This window comes from Raphanus sativus, chromosome 5 (genome assembly GCF_000801105.2).
Source record: "Raphanus sativus cultivar WK10039 chromosome 5, ASM80110v3, whole genome shotgun sequence".
Taxonomy (NCBI): domain Eukaryota; kingdom Viridiplantae; phylum Streptophyta; class Magnoliopsida; order Brassicales; family Brassicaceae; genus Raphanus; species Raphanus sativus.
Genome location: NC_079515.1, coordinates 23,470,957 through 23,493,436, shown reverse-complemented (window position 1 = coordinate 23,493,436; position 22,480 = coordinate 23,470,957). Strand labels below are relative to the sequence as shown.

General features: G+C 35.4%; 4 protein-coding genes across 4 annotated transcripts; 2 read left to right on the top strand and 2 right to left on the bottom strand.

Moving 5' to 3' along the window:
* Window positions 1-4,966: 4,966 nt before the first annotated feature.
* On the bottom strand, window positions 4,967-8,734 carry LOC108856312 (aminoaldehyde dehydrogenase ALDH10A9, peroxisomal). Its single transcript, XM_018630085.2, has 15 exons — window positions 8,551-8,734; window positions 8,157-8,299; window positions 8,018-8,098; window positions 7,781-7,929; window positions 7,509-7,601; window positions 7,303-7,426; window positions 7,117-7,182; window positions 6,949-7,015; window positions 6,784-6,860; window positions 6,230-6,343; window positions 6,016-6,093; window positions 5,782-5,933; window positions 5,631-5,691; window positions 5,425-5,531; window positions 4,967-5,216 (listed from the first exon to the last, which is right to left on the bottom strand). Exons 1-15 carry the CDS (start codon window positions 8,657-8,659, stop codon window positions 5,126-5,128), a joined length of 1,512 nt encoding a protein of 503 aa, XP_018485587.1. The 5' UTR covers window positions 8,660-8,734; the 3' UTR covers window positions 4,967-5,125.
* A 553-nt stretch (window positions 8,735-9,287) lies between these two features.
* On the bottom strand, window positions 9,288-9,780 carry LOC108859292 (uncharacterized). Its single transcript, XM_018633180.2, has one exon. It carries the CDS (start codon window positions 9,631-9,633, stop codon window positions 9,385-9,387), a length of 249 nt encoding a protein of 82 aa, XP_018488682.1. The 5' UTR covers window positions 9,634-9,780; the 3' UTR covers window positions 9,288-9,384.
* A 3,356-nt stretch (window positions 9,781-13,136) lies between these two features.
* LOC108856964 (serine/threonine-protein kinase ATM) lies at window positions 13,137-16,118 on the top strand. The gene is made up of 2 exons (XM_018630876.2): window positions 13,137-13,404; window positions 13,589-16,118. The coding sequence occupies exon 2, from the start codon at window positions 13,601-13,603 to the stop codon at window positions 15,905-15,907; it is 2,307 nt and encodes a 768-aa protein (XP_018486378.1). The 5' UTR covers window positions 13,137-13,404; window positions 13,589-13,600; the 3' UTR covers window positions 15,908-16,118.
* Window positions 16,119-18,865: 2,747 nt separating this feature from the next.
* LOC108856191 (putative pentatricopeptide repeat-containing protein At1g13800) lies at window positions 18,866-22,062 on the top strand. The gene has a single exon (XM_018629942.2). The coding sequence runs from the start codon at window positions 18,967-18,969 to the stop codon at window positions 21,859-21,861; it is 2,895 nt and encodes a 964-aa protein (XP_018485444.1). The 5' UTR covers window positions 18,866-18,966; the 3' UTR covers window positions 21,862-22,062.
* The last annotated feature ends 418 nt before the right edge of the window (window positions 22,063-22,480 follow it).

Below are 22,480 nucleotides of genomic sequence, written 5' to 3'. Positions count from 1 at the left end.
ACTAATCTAAAACTTAAGGTTTAGAGTTAAGAAGTTGATTTTTGGATGGAGTTTCAAATTTCAAAAAAATAAAAAGTAAATATTAAAATTTTCAAAACAAAAAAGGATTACGTTTGTCGTTTTATTTTTTGAAAGTTTTTTTCTATGACAAAAACTTAAAAAGACTATTTGAGAGAATTTCCTTTCAAAAAAGGTTTTGTTAATTTGAGTAATTTTTTATTTTGAAGAAAACAAAATATACATTTTTTGATGGAAAACAGTTTTATAAAATATTTAATTTCATTTGACGGTTTCACGGTTTTTATGGAAACATATAAATTTAATTTTACAGAAAATTATAATTTTAATGTTTTAGCAGTAAAATACAAATTTACTGTTTTGATGGAAAAATCTAGTTTTGTGGTTTTGGCGGTAAAATATAAATTTACGGTTTTTTGCTGGAAACACACGAATTCATGGTTTTGACGAAAAAACATAATTTTACAGTATGGCGAAAAACATAAATTTATGATTCTGACATGATAATTAGTTTTACGTTTTTGGCAAAAAAACATAAATTTAATGTTTTGACGAGAAAAAATAATAATACAATTTTGACAGAAGTAAATTTTTATGATTGTGAAGAAAACATAGTTTTACGATTTTGGTGGTATAACATAGTTTATAGTTTTCGTAAGAAAGCACAAATTAACCACTTTGATTAAAAAGTGGTTATAGGTTTTAAAAAGAAAACTTCCTTTTCAGGTTTTGACAGGAAAATATAATATCTCAGTTTTAATGTGAAAATCATAAATTAATTAAAAATTAATTATAAATATTATTAGATGTCTGTGGACCTATTCATTTAAACATGATTTTTATTGGACTTGGACATTTTCAGACATTGTCATATATATACCGACGCTCAAAAGGTACTAAGGCATTGTGTGCTCACTCATAGATAAAATGCCCACCAAAGCTAAAATATATTATATGGAAAATATTTTAGGTTGTTTACCAGCAAGGAAGAATTTACGGAGTAGAGGGATAAAATGTGACACACTTTGTGAGAGTTGTGGAGTAGAGGAAGATATGGTTAATCACATATTATTTGAAGGTCTTCCAGCCATGCAGGGTTGCGCCTTATCCCACATCCCAACTTCACCATAATTTTTTTGGTGCATTCGGATTTTGAAAATATGCATAATTTGTTTTGGAGAATTGCACATTACAAAGAAAATGATAAATTCATTTGATTTTTTGGTATTTCTGGAAAAGGTGAAACGACAATATTTTAATGGATCTTAAAAAGAATTCTGGATCCTTAAAAATTCATACGGTCCTAAGTAGAGAGAGAGAGAGTGTACGTTCATATTGAGAGAGGTATTTTGGACAAGGAAAGGCGCTGTGGCATTGCCATGCAGCCAGTATCCCCGTTTACGAACCCCTTCCGCTAACTGGGATAGTTCCAAAAGCATGCGTATAATACGAACGTACCCTCCTTCTTCTCACAAGGTCTTTCATTGTTCGAAATATCTTTCTCACACTTTGGTTCCGCATTCTCCAGTTAGAATATCCTGAAAATTTGCACATATTTATTAGTAAAGAATGGGAGTGTATCAACATCAACAGAAAAACTGGTGTTCGATTACCTCTTTGTAGAAAGTAAAATCTGTACTATAGAAGAATTGACTGCAACTATGACAAGCTACCGTGCAACAGCTCTCTGAAGAGCTGCTTCGCTGTTTGTAGGTACTCGTCTGACCGAGCTGTATATGGATACATGGTTTGGGTAGTGATCCCTTTCTCCATAATAAATTTGAACACGAAACTCTTCTCACCTGATGTAGAGTTATTGAGCTCCGAGGTACAGTCCAACAGGTATTATTCGGACAACAATATCAAGAGTTTTGTCCGAATGAAGTTTAACGCTTCAACAGTGGTCACCATTAAGGCCAATTTAGAGGGCAAGCCATCCAACCACCGATTAGGACATCTATCTTATTAAAACAGGAACATTACAACTTCTTCTAGGTAGAATTTTAAAGGTGGACTTCATATATTTAAATTAAATGACTCATTTTTTATATATAATACGTACCATAGTCTAACTTTGCATTGATGTATTTCTTTAAATACAGTTCTTTTTTTTGTCCATATTCCATATATAACTTTTTACATTTATTACATGTCGATTTAAATAAAATATATACTAAGAATACTAAAAATATTAATCGTTCTATAATTACCCCATACAATTCATTTTAAATTGATCAGTATATTTTCATTGGTCATATTGATTTTATTGGTGCGAATAACATTAGGTAGATAAGTCATAGACACATACATAAAGATATGACTATTTTTATAACTACGTTGTGCTTAATCTACTTTCTAAAACAAATAACACATAGCTTCATATATTGTATAGAATATAATAATATTGTATAGTATTATACTTATACAATAATACTAAAAACAAACCAAACTAAAATATAATGTACATCGAAAATGCTTTGAACCATTACACACCAAATATATTAGACCTCAGAGATAAAATTCACTTTAAAATTAAGTAATAATTATTTTAAAAAATAAAATTTCGTCATGTACAAAAAAAATAAGTTTTATATAAAATTGTGTGTTACAATAAAAAGACACAACTCGCGTTTGCAAAATGTTATTTTTACATACGGAAGACAGTTTTGATATTGTTCTTTAAACACAAAATTGAATTATACAAACTCGATACTACAAAAAACTAAACAATATAGAATACATTTTAAAAATAAAATCCGTGCGGGTGCGCATATGTTTATATAATATATAAATATATTATGTTACACATATTTTCATATAAATAATACCCCAATGTAAGTTTTGTATGATAAATGTTGAAAATACAAAATATATAGCACTATATATTTTAAATAATATAGAAAAATCTACTTTACGTTATCATAAAATTTAAAAATCAAATTTAGTAATTAAGCACATTGTTTATTTAAATATATTAGTACACATTGTTATTTATTAAAATTTTGTATTAATACACATTGCGATCATGTATAACATTTAGTAAAAACAAAGATAAAAAAAATTGACTCCCGCTCGGTCGAGCGGGTGATGATCTAGTTCAAATTAAAGAAGCATATTTCTGAAAAAAAATATTAGTATTCATAATTATGCAAAGTTTTTTAGATAAATATTACTTGTTGATAAAATTATATAAACAGAACTAATTTTTTATAAATATTATTGTTATTATTAAATAAAAACTAAATATGCTTCCATATAAACTTTAACAAAACTAAAAAATATAAGTAAAAATTAATAAAATATAAGTAAAATTTATATAAAATTTAAGTAAAATATTATTTTTGAAATGTGAGATTTGTATTAACAATTGATTTTAGTAAATTATAAATGATTATGGTGAAATTGTTGGTGATAACATTAACAAATATTACTATACAATTAATTTTATAATATCTTTAATAACTATTAATGCAGTTGAATTAGTTAAAAATTAATGTGATATTCATAAATGATTATTAGGAAAAATATAAAAATATGTTGTTAAAATTTTGTTTTAGGGTATTTAAACATGTTAGATCCTATGGCAAATGCCCAACAACTTCCTGCAGAGAAGTATAAGATCTCAAATTATAGACTATTTTAATTATCAGTAGTACTAATATAATTTGCCTCATATAGATAGTTCTAGATCTGGTCCAAGAAGCACTACTGTAGGGAAGTTATTGAAACCGTTGAATTCTGATCTCATATATGTATCAATACTTATACGAATCTCATAAGCATACCGCAGCTGTTTTTGTTTTTTGACGTCGGTTACAGCGCCTTGTTTTCTCCAGTCCACGGAATCAGGAGTCTTCACATCAGTAACGTCGTCGTCGATGATCATCGTTTCCTCATCAGAAGATATGCATGTTTGCATATTAACGGCCTCGATCTGTGTTAGATTGGCGAAAAGATTGAGCGTGAGAGAGTAGTGTATTTTTCTTAATTTTGTCTGACAATAATAGGGGATTCACGTATTTTCCGGTTCGTAAATTTACGTTAAGCTAAACTGAAAGTTATTGGTAAAAGAAAATTTACAAACGGAGAAAAATAAAAACCGACAATTCCGATCAGAACCGTAAACGGAACAGCTTGACCACATTTGAAAAGCACTCCCAAGCAAAAAGAAAAAACAAGTGAATTCAAATTGGTTTTTCATAGAGCTGCTTGAGTTGTATCTTTGGATGTGCGTCTACTGTTTAGGCTAGGATCGTCTCCTCCCTTGACGAGGCTACAAAATTACTGCTTGTAGATGCCCACAACACATCAATAATGAGAAGTAATTGTCCTCGTCTTGCGACTTTTAGACCCTTATGTTGCACACTCACTTGAGATATATGCTGATGAATGAGTGTTGAAACGTTGGTATCTTTTCTGCAGCAAAAGTGAGGCTGAGGCGGCTTTATGATATTGCGAATGTCTTGTCATCATTGAATCTCATTGAGAAGGTAAACTAAAACTATATACATGAACCATCTAAACTATGATCTGTAGATGTAAACTAGTCTAACCATCTATTCTCTCTGGTGACAGGCTCACACATTAGATTCTAGAAAACCAGCTTTCAAATGGTTAGAATACAACGGTGGGCCTACTTTCACATTCAGCAGCGATTTGATGCAAGCCGAAACCAAGGAAAGAGTTTTCGGAACTGATCTCAGAAACGTCAATGTCAATAGAACTAAAACCAAAGAAAATGTTACAGAGGAGGCTGTAGATGACAAAAACATGCAGTGGCAGAGTTATTATGACAAGAGCATTGATGTTCATGTATCAAGACATGGTCCAAGAGGTTATGAGTTTGGTCCTTTCGCACCAGTCACTGGTACATATCCACACAATCTGCAGGTATCTGATATTAAAATGCAGATTGCACAACCACTGTGCTTTTGAAGTCACAGTAGGCTGTGTAGAAATTTTTCGCTTTGATTTCTGATGCCAGTTGTATGCAACTTATGACAAACACAATAATAATATCTGTTACAGAAAGATCTCTTGCTTATCTTGGTATAAACCCAATTATTATATCTTTCAAGGAAACATTAGGAAGTATAGTGTTTTTGACTCAAAGCTTGGAAGGAGGTTTGTACCATCCCCATGGTTCATTAGAGATATACTGTGTCACCTGCTTCACACTCAAGTAGTTCTCAAGTCCCCTGTAATAAAGCAAATATGTTTCAATTCAACACCAAATACCAAAACAATAAAGCAAATATTGTTTCAATTCAATATCAACGACGAACAAATTGGTCAATTTTTGGGACTTAAAAGGTCAAGTTACCATGGACGAATCAATCTGTTGGAGATTCTTTTTATGGTTTTGGTAAATATATTTGTAGGTATACTAATAATAAAGAAACTTACCATTCTCCTAGTTCACGGCCAAAACCACTGCGTTTGGTTCCACCCCATGGAGCCTGACAGAAACATGGCTGAGAGCAGTTGACCCACACAATACCCGCCTCGAATGCCTGAAAACACAATGTTCACGATTCAAAACTGAAGAGATGAAATCTAATCATTAGATGCGTGCAGTTACTCTTTTTTTCTACTAATAGTAAATTAGATACCTTACTAACGCGATCACACCTCTCCAGATCATTTGATAATACAGCGCCTGCTAATCCATATCTGCACATACAGTAAAGTCGGGCATACAATGTTATACATTTATCAGTGGAGTTTCTTGTTCATGAGAAGAAGAAAAAAACTTAAACTCACTGGGAGTCATTTGCCAGCTGTATTGCCTCATCCTCAGTGGAGAATGTTTTAACACAGAGAACAGGACCAAAAACTTCGTCTCTCCAGATTTCCATTGAAGTAGTCACATTTGATATTATAGCAGGTTCAACAAAATACCCCTTCTTCAGATGCTGCAGAAATAAACAAACCAAATTTTAACTGCTAATAGTATCTTAAACATACAGCCCAGGCTTGTCTAGATCTTTCATGTACCTCAGGACGAGCTCCTCCGCAGAGGACAGTTGCACCTTCCTTCCTAGCGTTTGATACAAACTTCACTACTCTCTCGTACTGCACGAGTTTAAGATGTATGACTTAGCTAAAAGTCGTTCTTGAGTCTTGACTACCCCAATTGATAGATAAGAAGGTTTCGAGGGGAATGAAGTTCTAGTTCTTGAGAATATCAATTTGCGTTTAGTTATATTACCTGTCCTTTGCTGACAACAGGACCAAGCCTACAGCCTTCTTCAAAAGGATCTGAAATCTTAATGTTCTTTGTCCACTTTACCAACTTGCGCAAAAATTCGTCAGCAATCTTTTCCTGGCATTTCATAAGAATTTTCTTTTCATCAAAACAACATTACTAGACGTATAGCGATGCTTCTCTATCCTACTTACTTTTAACAGTGGTTTTCAAGGTTTTACAATCACTAATACTAATCCAAATTCTATTTGAATAGCTGATGAGCAATCTTACCCCAGAAAATGGAAAAAAGAAACCCTACTGAACTGTGTATTAATCTTTCCATTGCAGGTTTCATGTAAAGGAAAGGTTAAGAAATGTCTTAATATTTGGTGCTTATTTCAGGATTTGAGAAAGTCGATAATTCAATTCACATAGCAAACCTTTAATTTTATTGCAAACATCATAGTGCTTCTATAGAGCAGCTATGTGGGTTTTAAGGATATATATCACATATCATATACAATTAGGTGAAATATTTGTAATCAGAGACTACTGTAGATTCTATGATCACTTACATGCACAAGAAGTCGAGATGTCGCACTGCAAATCTGACCATTAGTCCAGAAACAACCAAACATAGTCCACTCCACAGCTGATTAGAACAAAAATGTCGTCACTAATTGAACCAATAGTTAAGAATACATATAGCATGATTCTCTTAAGGTTCCAAACGCACTAACCTTTGTCAATGTCAACATCCTCAAAGACAATGATAGGGCTTTTACCCCCAAGCTCCAAGGAAACAGGCTGTGGAATTAAAAAAGTAGAAGATTCACACTCGGACCCGGAAAATATAGGTAAAAAAAAGATAGATACATGGAAAAAGCAACAAGGACACTTGGACTTACTTTGACCAGTTTGGCAGCAGAAGTCATAATGTTGCTTCCAGTTGCCGTGCTTCCAGTGAACACAATCTGGTTAAGTCTAGAATATCAATACTTAAACTAACCAGAAAAATCGAAAGTATAAATGCTCTATCCCCAATTGTTCGACTTTCTGGATACTCGTAAAGATAAAACTGAGTATGATCAGACCTTGTCAACGTTTGGATGCGCTGCCAATGGAGCACCTGCTTCAGTTCCTAAACCAGTAAGAATATTAAGAACACCGGGTGGCAGACCCACTTCGCGGCAAATATCAGCGAGCTCCAAACATGTCCTGAAGTAAAACCATATTAGATTGGCGGGTTCATGAACCAATAGAAGGTTAACTATGGTGTCAACAGAAATAAAATACGCACACGGAGGCCAACTCTGAAGGTTTCAGTATTGCCGTGCACCCAGCAGCAAGTGCAGGAGCGACTTTCCAGACAGCCATCAGTAACGGATAATTCCTTCAATGCAAATATTAGATTATTAGCTGCGTAATACGTGGTGTCGTTCTTTTACATATTGTATAGAAAGAAGAAAGAGCACTTATATGTAAAAAAGATTAACTTCACATATATAACAATAATTTGAGGGGTTTGTCACACCATAAGAGTAGTTTTAGGAACATGACATAGCGACATACCAAGGAGTAATGAGCCCAACTACACCAAGGGGTTCCTTGAGAACGTATCCCTTAAAAGTATCTAACGGAAGAGAAAGAGGAGCCTTCTGCTTCGCATCCAAGCCTTCAGCTAGGTCAGCATAATACTCAAAACATCCAGCCACATCATCCTGCAAAAAGGTTACAAAGCCAACCATGTGTAAGCGTAACATCTAAAAACCACAAAAAACGTTCACAAAGAGGAAAAAGCGAGAATACCACGTCCCATGCTGCTTCATCTAGAGGTTTACCGCAATCAATAGCCTCGAGATTAGCTAGTTCAGACTTCCTCTCCGTTACCTAGATATAGATGATATATCAGCTAGGTAACAAAGAATGCAAGATAGATCATCAATACCTTAGCTGCAATAGCACGTAAGTATCTGGCACGAACAGCCCCGGATGCTCGTGACCAATCCTTTCCTTTGTTCCTAGTAAATGCTTCCCTAGCAGCTACCACCGCGAGCTCCACATCCTCAGAAGTTGCAGCTGGAATATAACCTAAACAAAACACCACCAAAAGCATAAGAGGGAGATCTGTTAGGTCCTCCAAAGATCTAGATAAGGATTTTGCATTCCCGATCATCTAAATAAGCAGACGAAGTTCAAATCTCTCTTGAGTATACATTATCGTACTACTAATTTCAGCTTATTGAATCAAAACTCGCGAATTCATGCTTGGATCCAGTGAGAATAACAGAAATAAAAACAAAAGAGATCATAAATGAGAGTTGATGGAGAAGAAAAAGTACCGATGATGTCCTCGGTGGCGGGATTGACAACAGGGAGTGTATTCCGGCGAACGGGATCGGTCCATTTACCGCCGATGAAGAGCTGACGTCTCGGCACCGTAATCGCCATACTCTGGCTTATTTCTTTTGTGTTGGTTGGTGAATAGAGTTTCGTTCTGATTTTGACTAGATAGACTCTCCTTTTTTTTAATGTGTTATAGCTGTACTTTAAATAAGTGTATTTTAATTTTTTAATTAAGGGATTTAAATTTTTTTAATTATTTTCTGAAACGTGCGTTGCATTTTATCTGTAGAATAGGTTAAATATAGGCTTATATAAATAATAACTAGATTTTATACATTTGGTGATAGGATATAAAATGTTTGAATTTAAATTGTTTTAATTTTTTTAAATTTAAATTATCTTTTCAGCTTACAGTGTGAATTTATCTGTGTTATATTGTATTATTTTATTACTGATTAAATTATGTTCACATAGATAATTAATAATATTTTTATTTAATTGTGTATAATATTATCACGGCATCAAATGATAAGTCGAGGAAGTGTGATTTTTTCTCGTAAAATAAAACTAAACTTTAATTAGGAAGCAAAGGGATCTGGCACACCAATCGAAGAACATTTTTTTTTTAATTTTATAACTTTATAGTAAAATTAAAGAAAAAAGATTTTGAAATATACTTGGTGAATCTTCTTCACATGATCAAACAAACCTAATCTGTCCAACACATCACAAGAAGAATCCAAAACAAATAATATTCGATATCAACCAGATCTGTTCGATTATACAAAAAAACTTTTATTACTTAATGGGAAAGCGAAACGCAAAAGAAATCAATTCTTCTTGGCGGTGGTTTTGGCATACTTGTCTTTGACCCAGCTAAGACCCAACGACGTTCCCGCCTTCACTTTCTTAAACCCCGAACTCGCCGCCGCTTTCGTCTTCCCTAGTCCAGCCTCCATCTTCTCTTTGTATTTACCAGACGCACCACCGCCACCACCGCCGCGGCTTTTACCGTCGTCGGTTGTTTTCGCCGTCGATTGATTGTTGTCCCACAGATCTGCCCAAGAATCTTTCTCCATATTGTTGTATGAGACGAGAGAGAAAGTTTTGACTTTACTTTTGTAGAGAGAGATTTGATTAGGTGAGGAAAGTATCTATTTAATTTGATGAAATTGTGATTAACGTAAGAAAGTCACGCTTTTTTATTTATGTAGAGTTCGGTGGCGGTAGATATATAGATAGAAGATTACTTCTTCGGATCTTTTAATACTAGTTGGCAATATTAAACATTGATTTGACTCTTCATTAATCGGAATTGAATTAAATTATAACTAACTGCATTTGTTGCTATGTTACATTTGTATAGTAAAACTCTATAAAAATTTAATAATGTGAATATTAAAGTAATTTATTAATTTACAATATTTTTAGATTTATGTTGTATACATTAATTAAATTTTAAGAAATTGACTCTTCTTATTTTATTATATTATTGATATCTATGAAATATGTTTCATAAAACTTAAATATTGTTTTAGATATACTTTTATATATGTTATGAAAAATATATTAAAATTTAAAACATAGATGAATTTTATTGTGAATATAAAATAAATCGATTTTTGTTTGTACTTGTATAAACTATATACATAAATTATTAATTTTATCAATTTATGTCATATTTTGAATTGGTTTTATTCAAATCATATAATTTTATTAGTTTATCAAATTTATCGATTTATGTCATATTTTGAATTGATCTTAAAGAAAAAGACTAAAATAACACTAAACCAAACGTTTGTCATAAAATAGCATCACAAGGAGAAAAAGGACCAATTTTTTTTATTAAGGGTAAATATGTATTTATAATCATTGGATTAATTAATTTAAGACTTAGGGTTTAAAGTTAACGGGTGGAATTTTATTAAAATTAAAATTTTCAAAACAAAAGAGCTATTTTGGTTATTTTATTTTTTGAGTGTTATTTTTATGACAAAAACTTAAAAAGTGATATTTTTATCTTACTCAAAACTGTATAACTTTATTAATTTATCAATCTACTAATTTATCGAATATTAATTTATAAAAGAGAAAAAGATCAGAATAGCACCAAACCAAGTTTTTGTCACAAATAACATCACAAGGAGGAAAATGATTAAAAGAAGCTTTATTGAAGGGTAAATATGCATTTATAATCCTTGAGTTAATTAATCTAAAACTTATGGCTTAGAGTTAAGGGGTGGGGTTTTAGGAATATATTCAAATTTGTAAAAATAAAAACATTAAAATTAAAATTTTCAAAACAAAAAAGTGTTATTTTTGTCATTTTATTTTTTGAATGCTATTTTATGATACAAATTTTAAAAAGTGTTATTTGAGAGAATTATCCTATATAAAATGTATACTTTATTTCTTTGTAACTAATTTCTATCGTGTATTGTTTGTAATAAATCAGATTTCTTGAATCTGACGACCATGTATTTATCTTATTAAATTAGAAATACAGATAAAAAAATATTCCTAGATTTACCAATTAACTACACACTAAAATGTACAAATATATCAATTCCTATGTTATATTCTTAGATTATAGAAGTTTATACACGCTGACAAAAAATGTAAAATACACCTAATTTTGAAATTATGAATGAAGTTTTGTTTTTGAAGATAAAACTTTGAAACTTCAAATATAGAGTTTTGCAGAGTTCATAATAAATAATCTTTTTATAAATGCTCATAGTGTAATCAACTTTATTTTATTTACATGTCATACTATCTAGATTAACTTAGAAAATGTTAGAACATTTTCAATACAACTCTATTTTTCCTCAAAAATGGTTACTCTATTCATGAAATAAATCCATGTTTAATATATTAAAATAGAATAGGGTCAGAAGATTTGTAACAGTAAACTCTATTTTAAAATAAATCATGGAGTTGAACTGTAAATGCTCTTAGTAGACCTCATGCAACATCCCATATTGATTGGTTTGGGTCAATATATGTGGGCTTTATCACTAGAAGTGTAGATTAAAATTCCACCCCATCTTAACCGGATAAGCTTGTTCCGATCCAGTTTAGAACTAGCAATTTTTTTTTTCCATCAAAGAGAAATATATTAGAAACGGGCCTGGCCTAGACATTAACAGAAGCCAAATTACAACAAAAAAACAACAAGAGCCCAACAAGATTACAGGCTATAATAAAAATCAAACGAGTCTTCGGCCCACCACATCCAAATCCTTCTCGCGACCCAAATGGAGATTAGGTCAAGGAGATTGACTCGCCACGTGGCGAGATCTGCTCCATCAACGCGGATCGCGTCGTTTCTGTCTCAACTCAACCTCATCCGCTTCACCGTCGCCGGAACTAACACCCTCGAGATCCTCTTTCGTCGGAGCTCATAAATCGTCGAGCCTCTAACACACCAAACACCGTTCTTATCGCACTGTCTTCACTGCGGAGAGTTTGATCGAACCTCTAGCTCTCCTCCGGCTTTGAACCACATCAAACCCTATACCCGCGAACCGGAAACCCCTTTTTCCTTGCAACTCGTAACTTCACCGGAGAGCTTGCTCGTCTATCGACGTCTCATCTGCCATGACCAACCCCACCTTAACGGAAAACTCACCGGACTTGAAACAAATCGAACCTAAAAACTTTAACCCAAAGAACCCGGGTTCCAGATGCGGCAGCGCAGAGCTTTGCTAGCCTCCGCTCTTTGTTACCAAAAGCCGGCGAAGGCGAATCTGACGGAGACTCCCTTCCCGGTAGCTAGAACCGACGATTGTGGAACTGCATGAGCTTCCACCTCCCGGAGAACACCACCACTGAACAAGCAAACCGCTCTCACTCCGCCACAGACCTCAAGATGACCGCGTCGTTACTCCAAAACCGAACCACCGTTTGGGTTAGTATCGGGACCAGAGCTCGGACAAAGCAATCATTTGCAAAGCAGCGGAGAGGGAGCGAAGGAGAACAGAATGACTCAAACAAACACTACTCCGGCACGGACGCACACGCGCTGGCCGCGCCGGAGAAAAAATAGATCAAACTTTTTCTTTTTCTCTTTTCTTTTTCTCACTGGAATGAAAATATCTCTATGACTAGCAATTTTTCTTAGAAAAATTACTGTCCAGTGCTTTCTTGTTCAAAATCAAATTTATAAAAAAGAATTAGTGATTTATGCCCGGTATACTTTAAAGCAGTGTTCAAGAAAGCGCTAGGCGCTAAGCGGGCGGTCACCTAACGCCTAGCGCCTAGAACGACTAAGCGGACGCTTAGATTATTAGCTAAGCGGTCTAGACGTTTATAAATTATAGCAATATATTAAATATATGTAATATTTTTTATATTTAATAATAGTAAAAATTATTATTTATATATGATAAAATTATTTTCATAATAATATATATTACAAATATATTAATTATTATAATTTATGAATAATAAATTATATATTATTTATTATTACAATATTATAATTATTTAGGCGGTTTAAAAAGTAATCGCCACGATCCTGTAACGCCTAGCGCCCTAGGCGGCTGCCTAGACGGCTTTTTAGAACACTGCTTTAAAGAGATGATTGGTCGGCTTGGTCGGGTTTGAGTTGGAGGATCTCAGGTTTGCTGTTAAGATGGTTTTGATAATAAATTTCCGGTTTGAGTTGAATATTCTCCGACTCAGTGGTAGTCGAAGATCGTACAAAATACCTTTGGTATACTTCTCTTCTTCCGTCTTAAGACTCTCAACGCTCACTATCACCACCACACACTCAATTTTCGTAGCAGCGTGAATCAACATTGCTTGAAACAAGAAACATCTTAACCCCCAACAAAACTAAAACCAAGGTTTCCTTTTTGTTGCAACCCTTGTCTTCTGCTAGTTTTTTTTCATATAATAAAAAATCGAATTGATTTTGATCATCCTGATTCAATTTTCTTTTTTTATAATTTTGGGGATTTTTCCCGTTGATCAAATGTGAGCAATATGGTCTCTTGATGCAAAAAAAGTTTTTTTTTTAATTTCTGGCAGGTGAAAGCAGGGATGAAGAAATTGGAGAAAATCCTAAAAAAATCTAATCCAATGGCTGTAGACTCTCAAGTTCCGGTGACGGAGGTAACAATGGGAGAAGATGATGAGGGTTCAGCCCAAGGAGGTGGTGATGATGAAGTGAGGAAGATTGATGTCTCCGGGGGAGACATATCACTTGTTGTTGATTTTAGCAGCTCTTTAACTGGGACTAGTTCCGACAATGTCTTGGAATCTAGTAAAAGCTGTCCGAATGAGAATGAAAACCAGGCTCAGGAGGAGTGTCTGGTTGGGAATCTTGTATGGGCGATGAATAAATCCAAGAAATGGTGGCCAGGGGAAGTTGTTGGTTTCAAAGAGGAGGAGAGTGTCATGGTTAGATATCTTGGTGGTCAGAGCCAGCTTGTTTCTCGGTGCGCACTTTCTAAGTTGAAGCCTTTCAAGGAGAGCTTTGAGGAGATGGTGAATCAAAGAGAGGATGTGGGGTTTTTCGTCGCGGTGGAGAAAGCTATGAGCTTGTTGGGAAACGCTTTGAAACTTGAGATGACTTGTTCTTGCGTTGCTGAAAGGAACGGAGTGGTGCCGGTGGCAGCTATGAAGGCAAAGCCTTTGATACTGCGTGGATTCTCTGTAGATGGAATGGAGACGAGAGAGTTTGTCAGTCAGCTGAAGAATCTGGCGAGATGTGTTTCGAGTGGTGGGATACTTGAGCTGACTGTTATGCAGAGTAGGTTATCAGCTTTTTATTCTTTCTGTGGGCATAAGCAGATACCAATTGACCAGCTACACGGCGAGGTTAAGACGAGTTTGAGTGTGAAAGACAGTCGTGAGTTCGTTGGTTCTCCATCCGTTGTTTCAGTTAGAAGCAGGAGGAGGTTTAGGAAAGAATGGTTTAGGAAGTTTGTCAGCGAGGTTGACAATGCTTCTGTGAAAGACGATCTAGCAAACACGTCTCCTTCTGATTTGGTATCTAAACTGAAGCTGCTTGCTATGGATTACAAGTGGTCGGAAGAGACTGAGAATATGGGTCTCTTTGAGTGGTTCTTTTCCAAGTTCAGAATCTCAGTGTTTCATGATGAAAATGCTTACAAGATGCAGCTGGCTAACATGAAGGATTTGATGGTAGATAAAGATGCAAATCCGGGTACTGAGCAGAAAACCTCCAAGTCAAAGATGAAGCGGTTCAGTGGTGTTCCAGTTGCTGATACCGAGCAGAAGACCTTTGAGTCAGAGAAATCAAATATGGAGACTCTTCTTAATGTTGTTTCAACTCCTGATAACGAGCAGAAGTCCTTGAAACCAGCGCAGAAAAAGACCAAACATACCATTGGTCGTCACTCAGATCTCTCTACTTCTGTTGCAAGTGAGCCGTTTGCTAAAGAATCATCGCTACAATCTCTACATGGGGAAGCTTGTAGTATGGCAGATACACTCAGCAGACCTGCTGCTACATTTGTACAACCGGACTTAAACAGCGGAGGTAATGCTTTAGCCTCTGCAGGATTTGACCATTTACAGGAACCGGAGAGTTTAATACCTCCCAAGGTCCTGCCACAAAAGGAGGAGACGCCAAGAAGTATGATGTTAAACTTTCAGGAGGCGGCTCAGTGTTCAAACTTCACGAGCGCAGACCTTTTCAGTAATGTGATAACTAGTTCAGAGAAGAAAAAGAGAGGAAGGAAGAGGAAGAATCCAATAGTTGGAGATGGCACTAGTGGTATACCTGACTTAAATGGAATAGCTACAGAGCCAGCTTCTCTCCTGCCTCAGCGAAGAAGGCGTCTCAAGAAAGAGGAGTTGCCTAACGGATTAACCAGAGGAATCACAATTCTCTTGTTGAAATTTTCCTCAAAAGTGTCAATGCCTTCAAGGGACGACCTAACCTCCACGTTCTCTGCGTTTGGTCCTTTGGATGCTTCTGAAACACACGTCTCAGAAGAAGAGTTTAGTGGTGCGCAGGTCGCCTTTGTGAGCAGTGGCGACGCGGTAGAAGCAGTTAAAAGCTTAGAGAAAGCTAACCCGTTTGGTGAGACCTTAGTGAGTTTCAGGTTACAGCAGAAACTGATAAGCGCTCAGAGGAACATAGCCCCACCACGAATGCCTGTAGTCTCTCACCGTGAACTGAACGATAAACCGACGAGTGTGGATTCAGTGAAGCAGAATCTGTTGATGATGACTGCAATGCTGGAGAAATCTGGGGATCGTTTATCAAGAGAGACCAAGGCAAAACTGAAAAGCGAGGTCACAGAGCTTCTGGAGAAGGTAAGTTCAATGCCTTGCTCTTCTTCTTCTTCTTCTTCTTCTTCTTCTTCTTCTGCCTGAACAGTCCCTAACATACTTCAATGGGATCCCCTCTCAAATACCTGTTCTATGAACTCCGTTATTATGTGTATCTATCTTTTTTTTGTACTTCTAGAAAAAAGATTAGGTAAAGGAAGATGCTGACAATGCTCTATAGAAAAATCAAGCCTTTTTCATTGTTTACATGTTTCCTTGATCTGTCTGTAGTTAAAATCTCAACTCTTCAGAGACAGTTCTTGCTTTTTGCTTGGATGTTTCCTAACAAAATTGAGATGATAAACGCTGGTGCAGCTCTTGTCTCTTTACATGTGAGGATCTAAACATGCGTCAACAGTTCTGTTTTCCATCACATCGAATCAGACCCGTATTCACAAGAGCGAAATGAACACTAAAAAGCATTGCCATCTGAAAATAGTGAGAAAAGAAATGATGGTCTCGAAGATTTTAATTTTTTTAAAATTCAGTTTTTAACCACTAAAACCGGAATATAACTCGTTCGATTTAAGTATAAATACTAAACCGGATAATCTAACGATTCGTTTGCGGCATATAATGGGCCTCGACGTTTGGATACTCCTTGGGTGTGGGTAGGATATTCAAGTATCGTTTTCGTATTTTGAAAAATGAAAAATGGTTTCATTTGAATCCTAAAAAAAATTGGATCGGTTTACAGTCGGATTCTTCCAAATCCGGATGAACTGTGGCATGTGGAATATGTGTTTGAACTGTGGATGATTCACAAACCAATTCTTCTCTGCCACATTATCGGAGGAACTAATTCGCCAAAAATTTTCATTACATCAGCAATAGAACACTTCGTCGAAATCTTAATCTTCTTCCTATGCTCAAACGGTGGAAAGTACATGCCCAACGGTTTTAACGTCTTCATAGTAGGAGTCCTACGAACAAAAAAACATAAAAGTGGAAATTAATTGTACTTGGTTATACCAGTATTACAAGATAACATGCTCTCTATTTTATGGTATTCCTACCCGAAACTATCAGACACATTACTAACACACTCCAATTACTCAATAAGCTTATTTCTTGCTATCACAAACACACCAGTTATCCTTAGTTCTTTTCAATTTTTTTTTAAACTAAGAGACGCATGTAGAAATACTAACCTCGTTTAAGGTTCCACTGCTACTGCTACTTCCTTCTTCTCTAACTCTTTCATTTATCTGCACATTTTCACCAGGAGAATTATCCTCATCTACTTCATGTTCACCCAAATTCGTTTCTTCTTCCTTTGAGCTCTTGTTCTCTTCATCTTCGGCGAGGCTATCTTGGTTTTCCTCATCTCCATCATCAACATGGTTCTCGTTCTCTCAATCTTCAACAAGGTTCTCATGGTTCTCGTTATCTCCATCTTCAACAGGGTTCTCGTCGTCTCCATCTTCAAGAGAGTTCTTGTCCTCTCCATTTCCAACAGGGTTCTCGTTATCTCCGTCTTCAATAGGGTTCTCGTTATCTCCGTCTTCAACAGCTTCGTTATCGTTATCTCCGCCGTCTTCACTCATTTCTTCGTTCTCGTTATCTTCGTCTTCACTCATTTCTTAGTTTTCTTTATCTTCGTCTCAACAACGTTCTCGTTATCTTCGTCTACAACAACGTTCGTCTCCTTCTCGTTCTCAACAGACTTCAGAATCTCAACCTCCACAACGGGAAATTTCTTTAATACCCTTTAGTATTTCATAAAATAAATCAAATAAATAGTTTTACAAACTAAAAAAAATAAAAGTAGTAACTAGTGATGAAATACCTATATCAACTTATTAGTATTTTTTTCAAATTTGAAAAATATTTAAATCATAATTTTATATTTTGTTCTACAAAATGTAGAATAGACATTCTACAGAGTAGAAAATATGATCCATTTTTTTCCATTGAATTTACTATATTAGAATATGTGATCTACGTAAATAATAGTAATCTAAAAATATATGGAAAACACATTCTGCGCTTATCATATCGTTCCAAAATTTGAAGAAATTGGAATCTACACATTACTATAAATCTAAAATCTTTAGAAATTGGAATCTACGGAATACTATAAATCTAAAATTATTAGAAATCAATTTCGAATATGTTAACTATATTCTAAAAATAGTAAAATACAGATTCTACGGATAAAAATAAGAATAATCAGTTCCAAAAATATGGGAAGAAAATATTTGGAAATACTCAGCTTTCTTATTTGTTAAATCGATTTAAGAAACTGAAAAAAGAAAATTGTGATTTTAATGGAAAGAAAATATTTGGTAATATTTTGTTTCCATATACGAATAATATATTTTATTATAATATTAAATATATCTAAATACATTATAATGATTTTTCTGTTTTATGTTATTATTTCTTATAATTATAATAAATATGTTATTATAATATTAAATATATCTAATACATTATAATGATTTATTAACTATAATTACGAATTTCAAATTAAAATTTTGATTTATTAAAAACATTTCTTTGGAAATATTTTTTTTCATATATGAATAATAGATTTTATTATAATATTAAATATATCTAAATACATTATAATGATTTATTAATTGTAATTACAAATTTCAGATATAAAAATATATTTTATAAAATATTTAAATATATCTAAATACATTACAATGGTTTAGAAGTTTTTTATTTTTTTGGGGTTTTCATATATTTTTAAAATAATTTTAGTTAAAATTCATATTTTAATATTTAACAACTATTTTATTAATTATAATTTCAAAATTTTAATTGAAATTAAGGGTAATATTGTCATTTAAAAATATTTAATCTAATAGGACATGAATCATATGAGAATAATATAATAGAACATAGTTACCATTTTTGGCATCAAATGATTAGGCTATTGGTACAAATGAAGTACAATTACTCTTGATTTTCTTTTTTTTTTGGTGCACATCAATTACTCTTGAATAAATGAATAAAAATAAGCTTAATTCAAAAAAAAAAAATTGTTAAAGAAAGTTAAAGTGGTCGTAGTTAAGTCTTTGTAGGAGAGGGGCGAGGGGGTTTAAACCTTTTTGTTAATTAGTCTATGGCTGCCGTTGAGACCAACCGAGATTATGGGTTTGGTTCCGATTTGCCTATTTTCACACATGAGAGGAGGACTAATTCGAAGCGCGCGGCGATGTTATGGGGTTCCTGCACTTCGCCGGCCGACATCAATCTCACACTCTGAGCAAGTCGAGAAAGAAGGAAGTAAGTTGAAGGTTAATAAAGCATTGGGAATAAACGAAATTGGGGTTTTGCAAGTACTGACTAGTTTGAAGGATCGTCCTTACCGTGCTTTATCGTTTCTGAAACGAATTGAAGGAAACAGAGATTTGCTTTGTGTCCAAGCTTATGCCACTGTTATCAGAACCCTGTGCAATTGTAGTAGCTGTCGTTTAGATCAGAAGCTGGATCAGTTGCTCATGGAACTTATTAAGAAAGGAGATGAAGCACGTGGTTTTAGCGTGAGGGATTTGTTGAATGCAATTGAAGAAGAAGAGGGAGAAGGAGAAGGAGAAGGAGAAGGAGAAGGAGAAGAAGAAGAAGAGGGTTCATCATCGCTGATGTTGAGCAGGCTCTATGGTTCATTGGTTAAAGCTTATGCTAATCTCAACATGTTCGGCCAAGCTATCGATATTTATTGTTATTCCTTACCATGTACGCGTTCGTTGAATTTCATCATTACCCGTCTGAACGCTTGTGGGGAACACGATATGGCTCTGTCTATCTTCCGTAAATACGGTTCGGTTGCGGGTGATGCGGATGATACTCGCGTGCTGGTGGTCCAGGCATACCGCAAAGTGGTCGTTCGTTTGTGTCACGAGATGAAAATGGACGAGGCTGAAGAGCTTGTCGACGACATGGAGAAGAAGAAACGCGGGATTGGTCAGGACGTGTGTGTTTACTCCGCCATCATCGAAGCACATCGCAAGACCATGAACTTCCCTAGAGCTTTGCAGTTTTTCAACGACGTTGTGGTGGGGAAAGGTGAGAGAAAAATGAAGATAAACCGTGTGATCGCGAGCTCCATCCTCGAGTGCTGCTGTCACATGGGCAAGTTCGAAGAAGCTTACGATCTCTTCAAGCAGTTTCGTGACTTGAACGTTTCGCTCGACAGGGTTTGCTACAACGTGGCGTTCGATGCTTTGGTGAAGCTTGGTCAAATGCAAGAGGCTATTGAGTTGTTCAGAGGAATGACGCGTAAAGGGATATCTCCTGACGTCGTCAACTACACGACTCTGATTGGTGGTTGCTGTGCGCACGGCAAAGTCGACCAAGCGCTTGATCTGGTTATGGAAATGGAAAAAAATGGTATAACGCCTGATATCGTCACGTACAACGTGCTCGCCGGTGGGATAGCTAGGAACGGCGATTTAACGAGCGTAAACAGAACGCTAGAACTGATGGAAAGCCGAGGTTTAAAGCCCACTAACCTCACACACAACATGGTCATCCAAGGCCTGGTTGTTGCAGACAAAACAGAGGAGGCTGATGCTTACTACAAGGGTTTGGAACATGATAGGGGATCATATGACGCAACTTTCATAAAAGCTTATTGTAAAACTGGTCGTCTGGATGAGGCCTTTGAACGATTCAATAAGCTGAACTTCCCTCTTCCCAAGAATGTCTACTTCATACTATTCAGTAGCCTTTGCGCCAGTCAGGGTCATCACATCTACAAAGCTCAGTTAGTACTGAACAGAATGTACAAACTTGGAGTTGAGCCTGGGAAGAGCATGCATGGGATCATGATCGGAGCTTGGTGCCGAGTTAGGAATGTTGTAAATGCACGGAGGAACTTCAAAGTTTTACTTAATTCTAGAGAGATTACCCCTGATAAGTACACTTACACAACCATGATCAACAACTACTGCCTGATGGAGCGATTTGACGAAGCCTGTGTTTTTTTTAAAGACATGAAAAAGAGAAGAGTGGTTCCTGATTTGGCAACGTACACAGTTTTCGAAGACCATAGTCCGATACATGATATCATGAGAGAAATGAAAGCCCGTAACTTCGAACCAGACCTTCACTACTACACGTTTTTGATTCATAAGGAGTGCGAGAAGGGGGGCGTTGAAAATGCGGAATATATCTTTCGTCACATGGTTGAAAACGGGGTGGAGCCTGATGATGTGGCCTACGCAGCGCTAATAAATTGTTATTGCAAGAATGGATGTGAAGATAAGGCGCAGAAACTTATTCATGAGATGATGGTGGGAAAGGGGATGACGCCATTTGAATCTTGCATGGTTACATATGCTCTACTTAAGCAAAAGATGGTGGAAAATGGGATGATGACGCCATTTAAAGCTTGTGAGGATCTTTATGCACTTATTCATGAGATGTTGGAAAAGGGGATGAGGCCATCTAAAGCTTGCGTGGATCTCTATGTTATGCTTAAACAAAAGATGGTGCAGAATTTGATGATAACGCCAGCTAAAGCTTGCGAGGATCTTTATCCACTTATGCAAGAGATGATGGAAAAGGGAATGAAGCCACCTGAGCCTTGCATGGATCTCTACGTTAGGATTAAACAAGAATCGGTGGAAACTAAGAGGATGACGCCATCTAAAGCTTGCGAGGATTTATATCTACTTATTCAAGAGATGTTGGAAAAGGGGATGACGCCACCTGTAGATTGCAAAGTGCTATTTGTTAAACTTATTGGAGAGATGATGGATGATGTGGTGAAGCCACCTGAAGCTTGCAAATATCTCTATGTTATATTTATTCAAGAGATGGTGGAGAATGGGATGCTGGCAGAGAAGGCTTGCAAAGAGGTATATGTTACACTTTTTAAAGAGATGATGGTGGAATATGAGATGAGGCCACCTGAAGCCTGCGGAGATCTTTATGTTGAATTTTTTGGTGAGATGGTGGAAATGGGGGAGAGGACACCTAAAGCTTACATGGATCTATATGTAAAACTCACTCAAGGGACGGTGGAAAATGGGATGACGTAGCTGTGGGATGATACACTAATGGCCATGAGGGTTTCTCGCAGATTCTCTGTCAGATATGTAACAGTTTGTAACGGTTAATATATAGAGTGTTCTTTTACATCATCTACTTGTTGAACACATGTTTTAGTTGGTAATTTAGGTGCTGTGCCAAGTTCATAGAGTGTTCTTTTCATTTTCATACAAATTTGGATTGGTTTTCTAGCAATGTCATTAGAAAAAGCTACAACATGACTCTGAAGCTATAGACAATTCATGTCGACTATGCAGAAAGCTAAGCCGCCTCCTTATTCTCCAAATTAAGCCTTGCGTTCCTGACTCCTTTCCTCCAGCTTAGAGAATCTCTCTACTTACTCTTGGCTTTAGGTCCTTGAGGAGCAGTCTTCTTCTGCTGTTGATCTGCAAAGTTTTTAACAGAAGATCACAAACTAGCAGTTACACAATTTCTTCACCTTGGATCATCATCATCATATCTTGCAGGCAAATAAAACGTTCTCTTAAAGGTCTTAGTCTTATTAAAGCATCTAAGGAGGTTAGAAATCTTTACTTTCTTCTTAAGCGCACGTCATTTGAAGAAACGTCCAAAGCCTCCACAAACCAGAAACCAATACATTTTAGCTTC

Bases quoted from the DNA above. Each gene is read 5' to 3' on its own strand.
- LOC108856191 (XM_018629942.2), top strand. From the start codon at position 18,967: ATGGGTTTGGTTCCGATTTGCCTATTTTCACACATGAGAGGAGGACTA.
- LOC108859292 (XM_018633180.2), bottom strand. From the start codon at position 9,633: ATGGAGAAAGATTCTTGGGCAGATCTGTGGGACAACAATCAATCGACG.
- LOC108856964 (XM_018630876.2), top strand. From the start codon at position 13,601: ATGAAGAAATTGGAGAAAATCCTAAAAAAATCTAATCCAATGGCTGTA.
- LOC108856312 (XM_018630085.2), bottom strand. From the start codon at position 8,659: ATGGCGATTACGGTGCCGAGACGTCAGCTCTTCATCGGCGGTAAATGG. The intron at 7,183-7,302 runs GTCTGATCATAC...AGACTTAACCAG, and splicing joins CGCATCCAAACGTTGACAAG to ATTGTGTTCACTGGAAGCAC. The intron at 5,934-6,015 runs GTACATGAAAGA...TTATTTCTGCAG, and splicing joins GCGGAGGAGCTCGTCCTGAG to CATCTGAAGAAGGGGTATTT.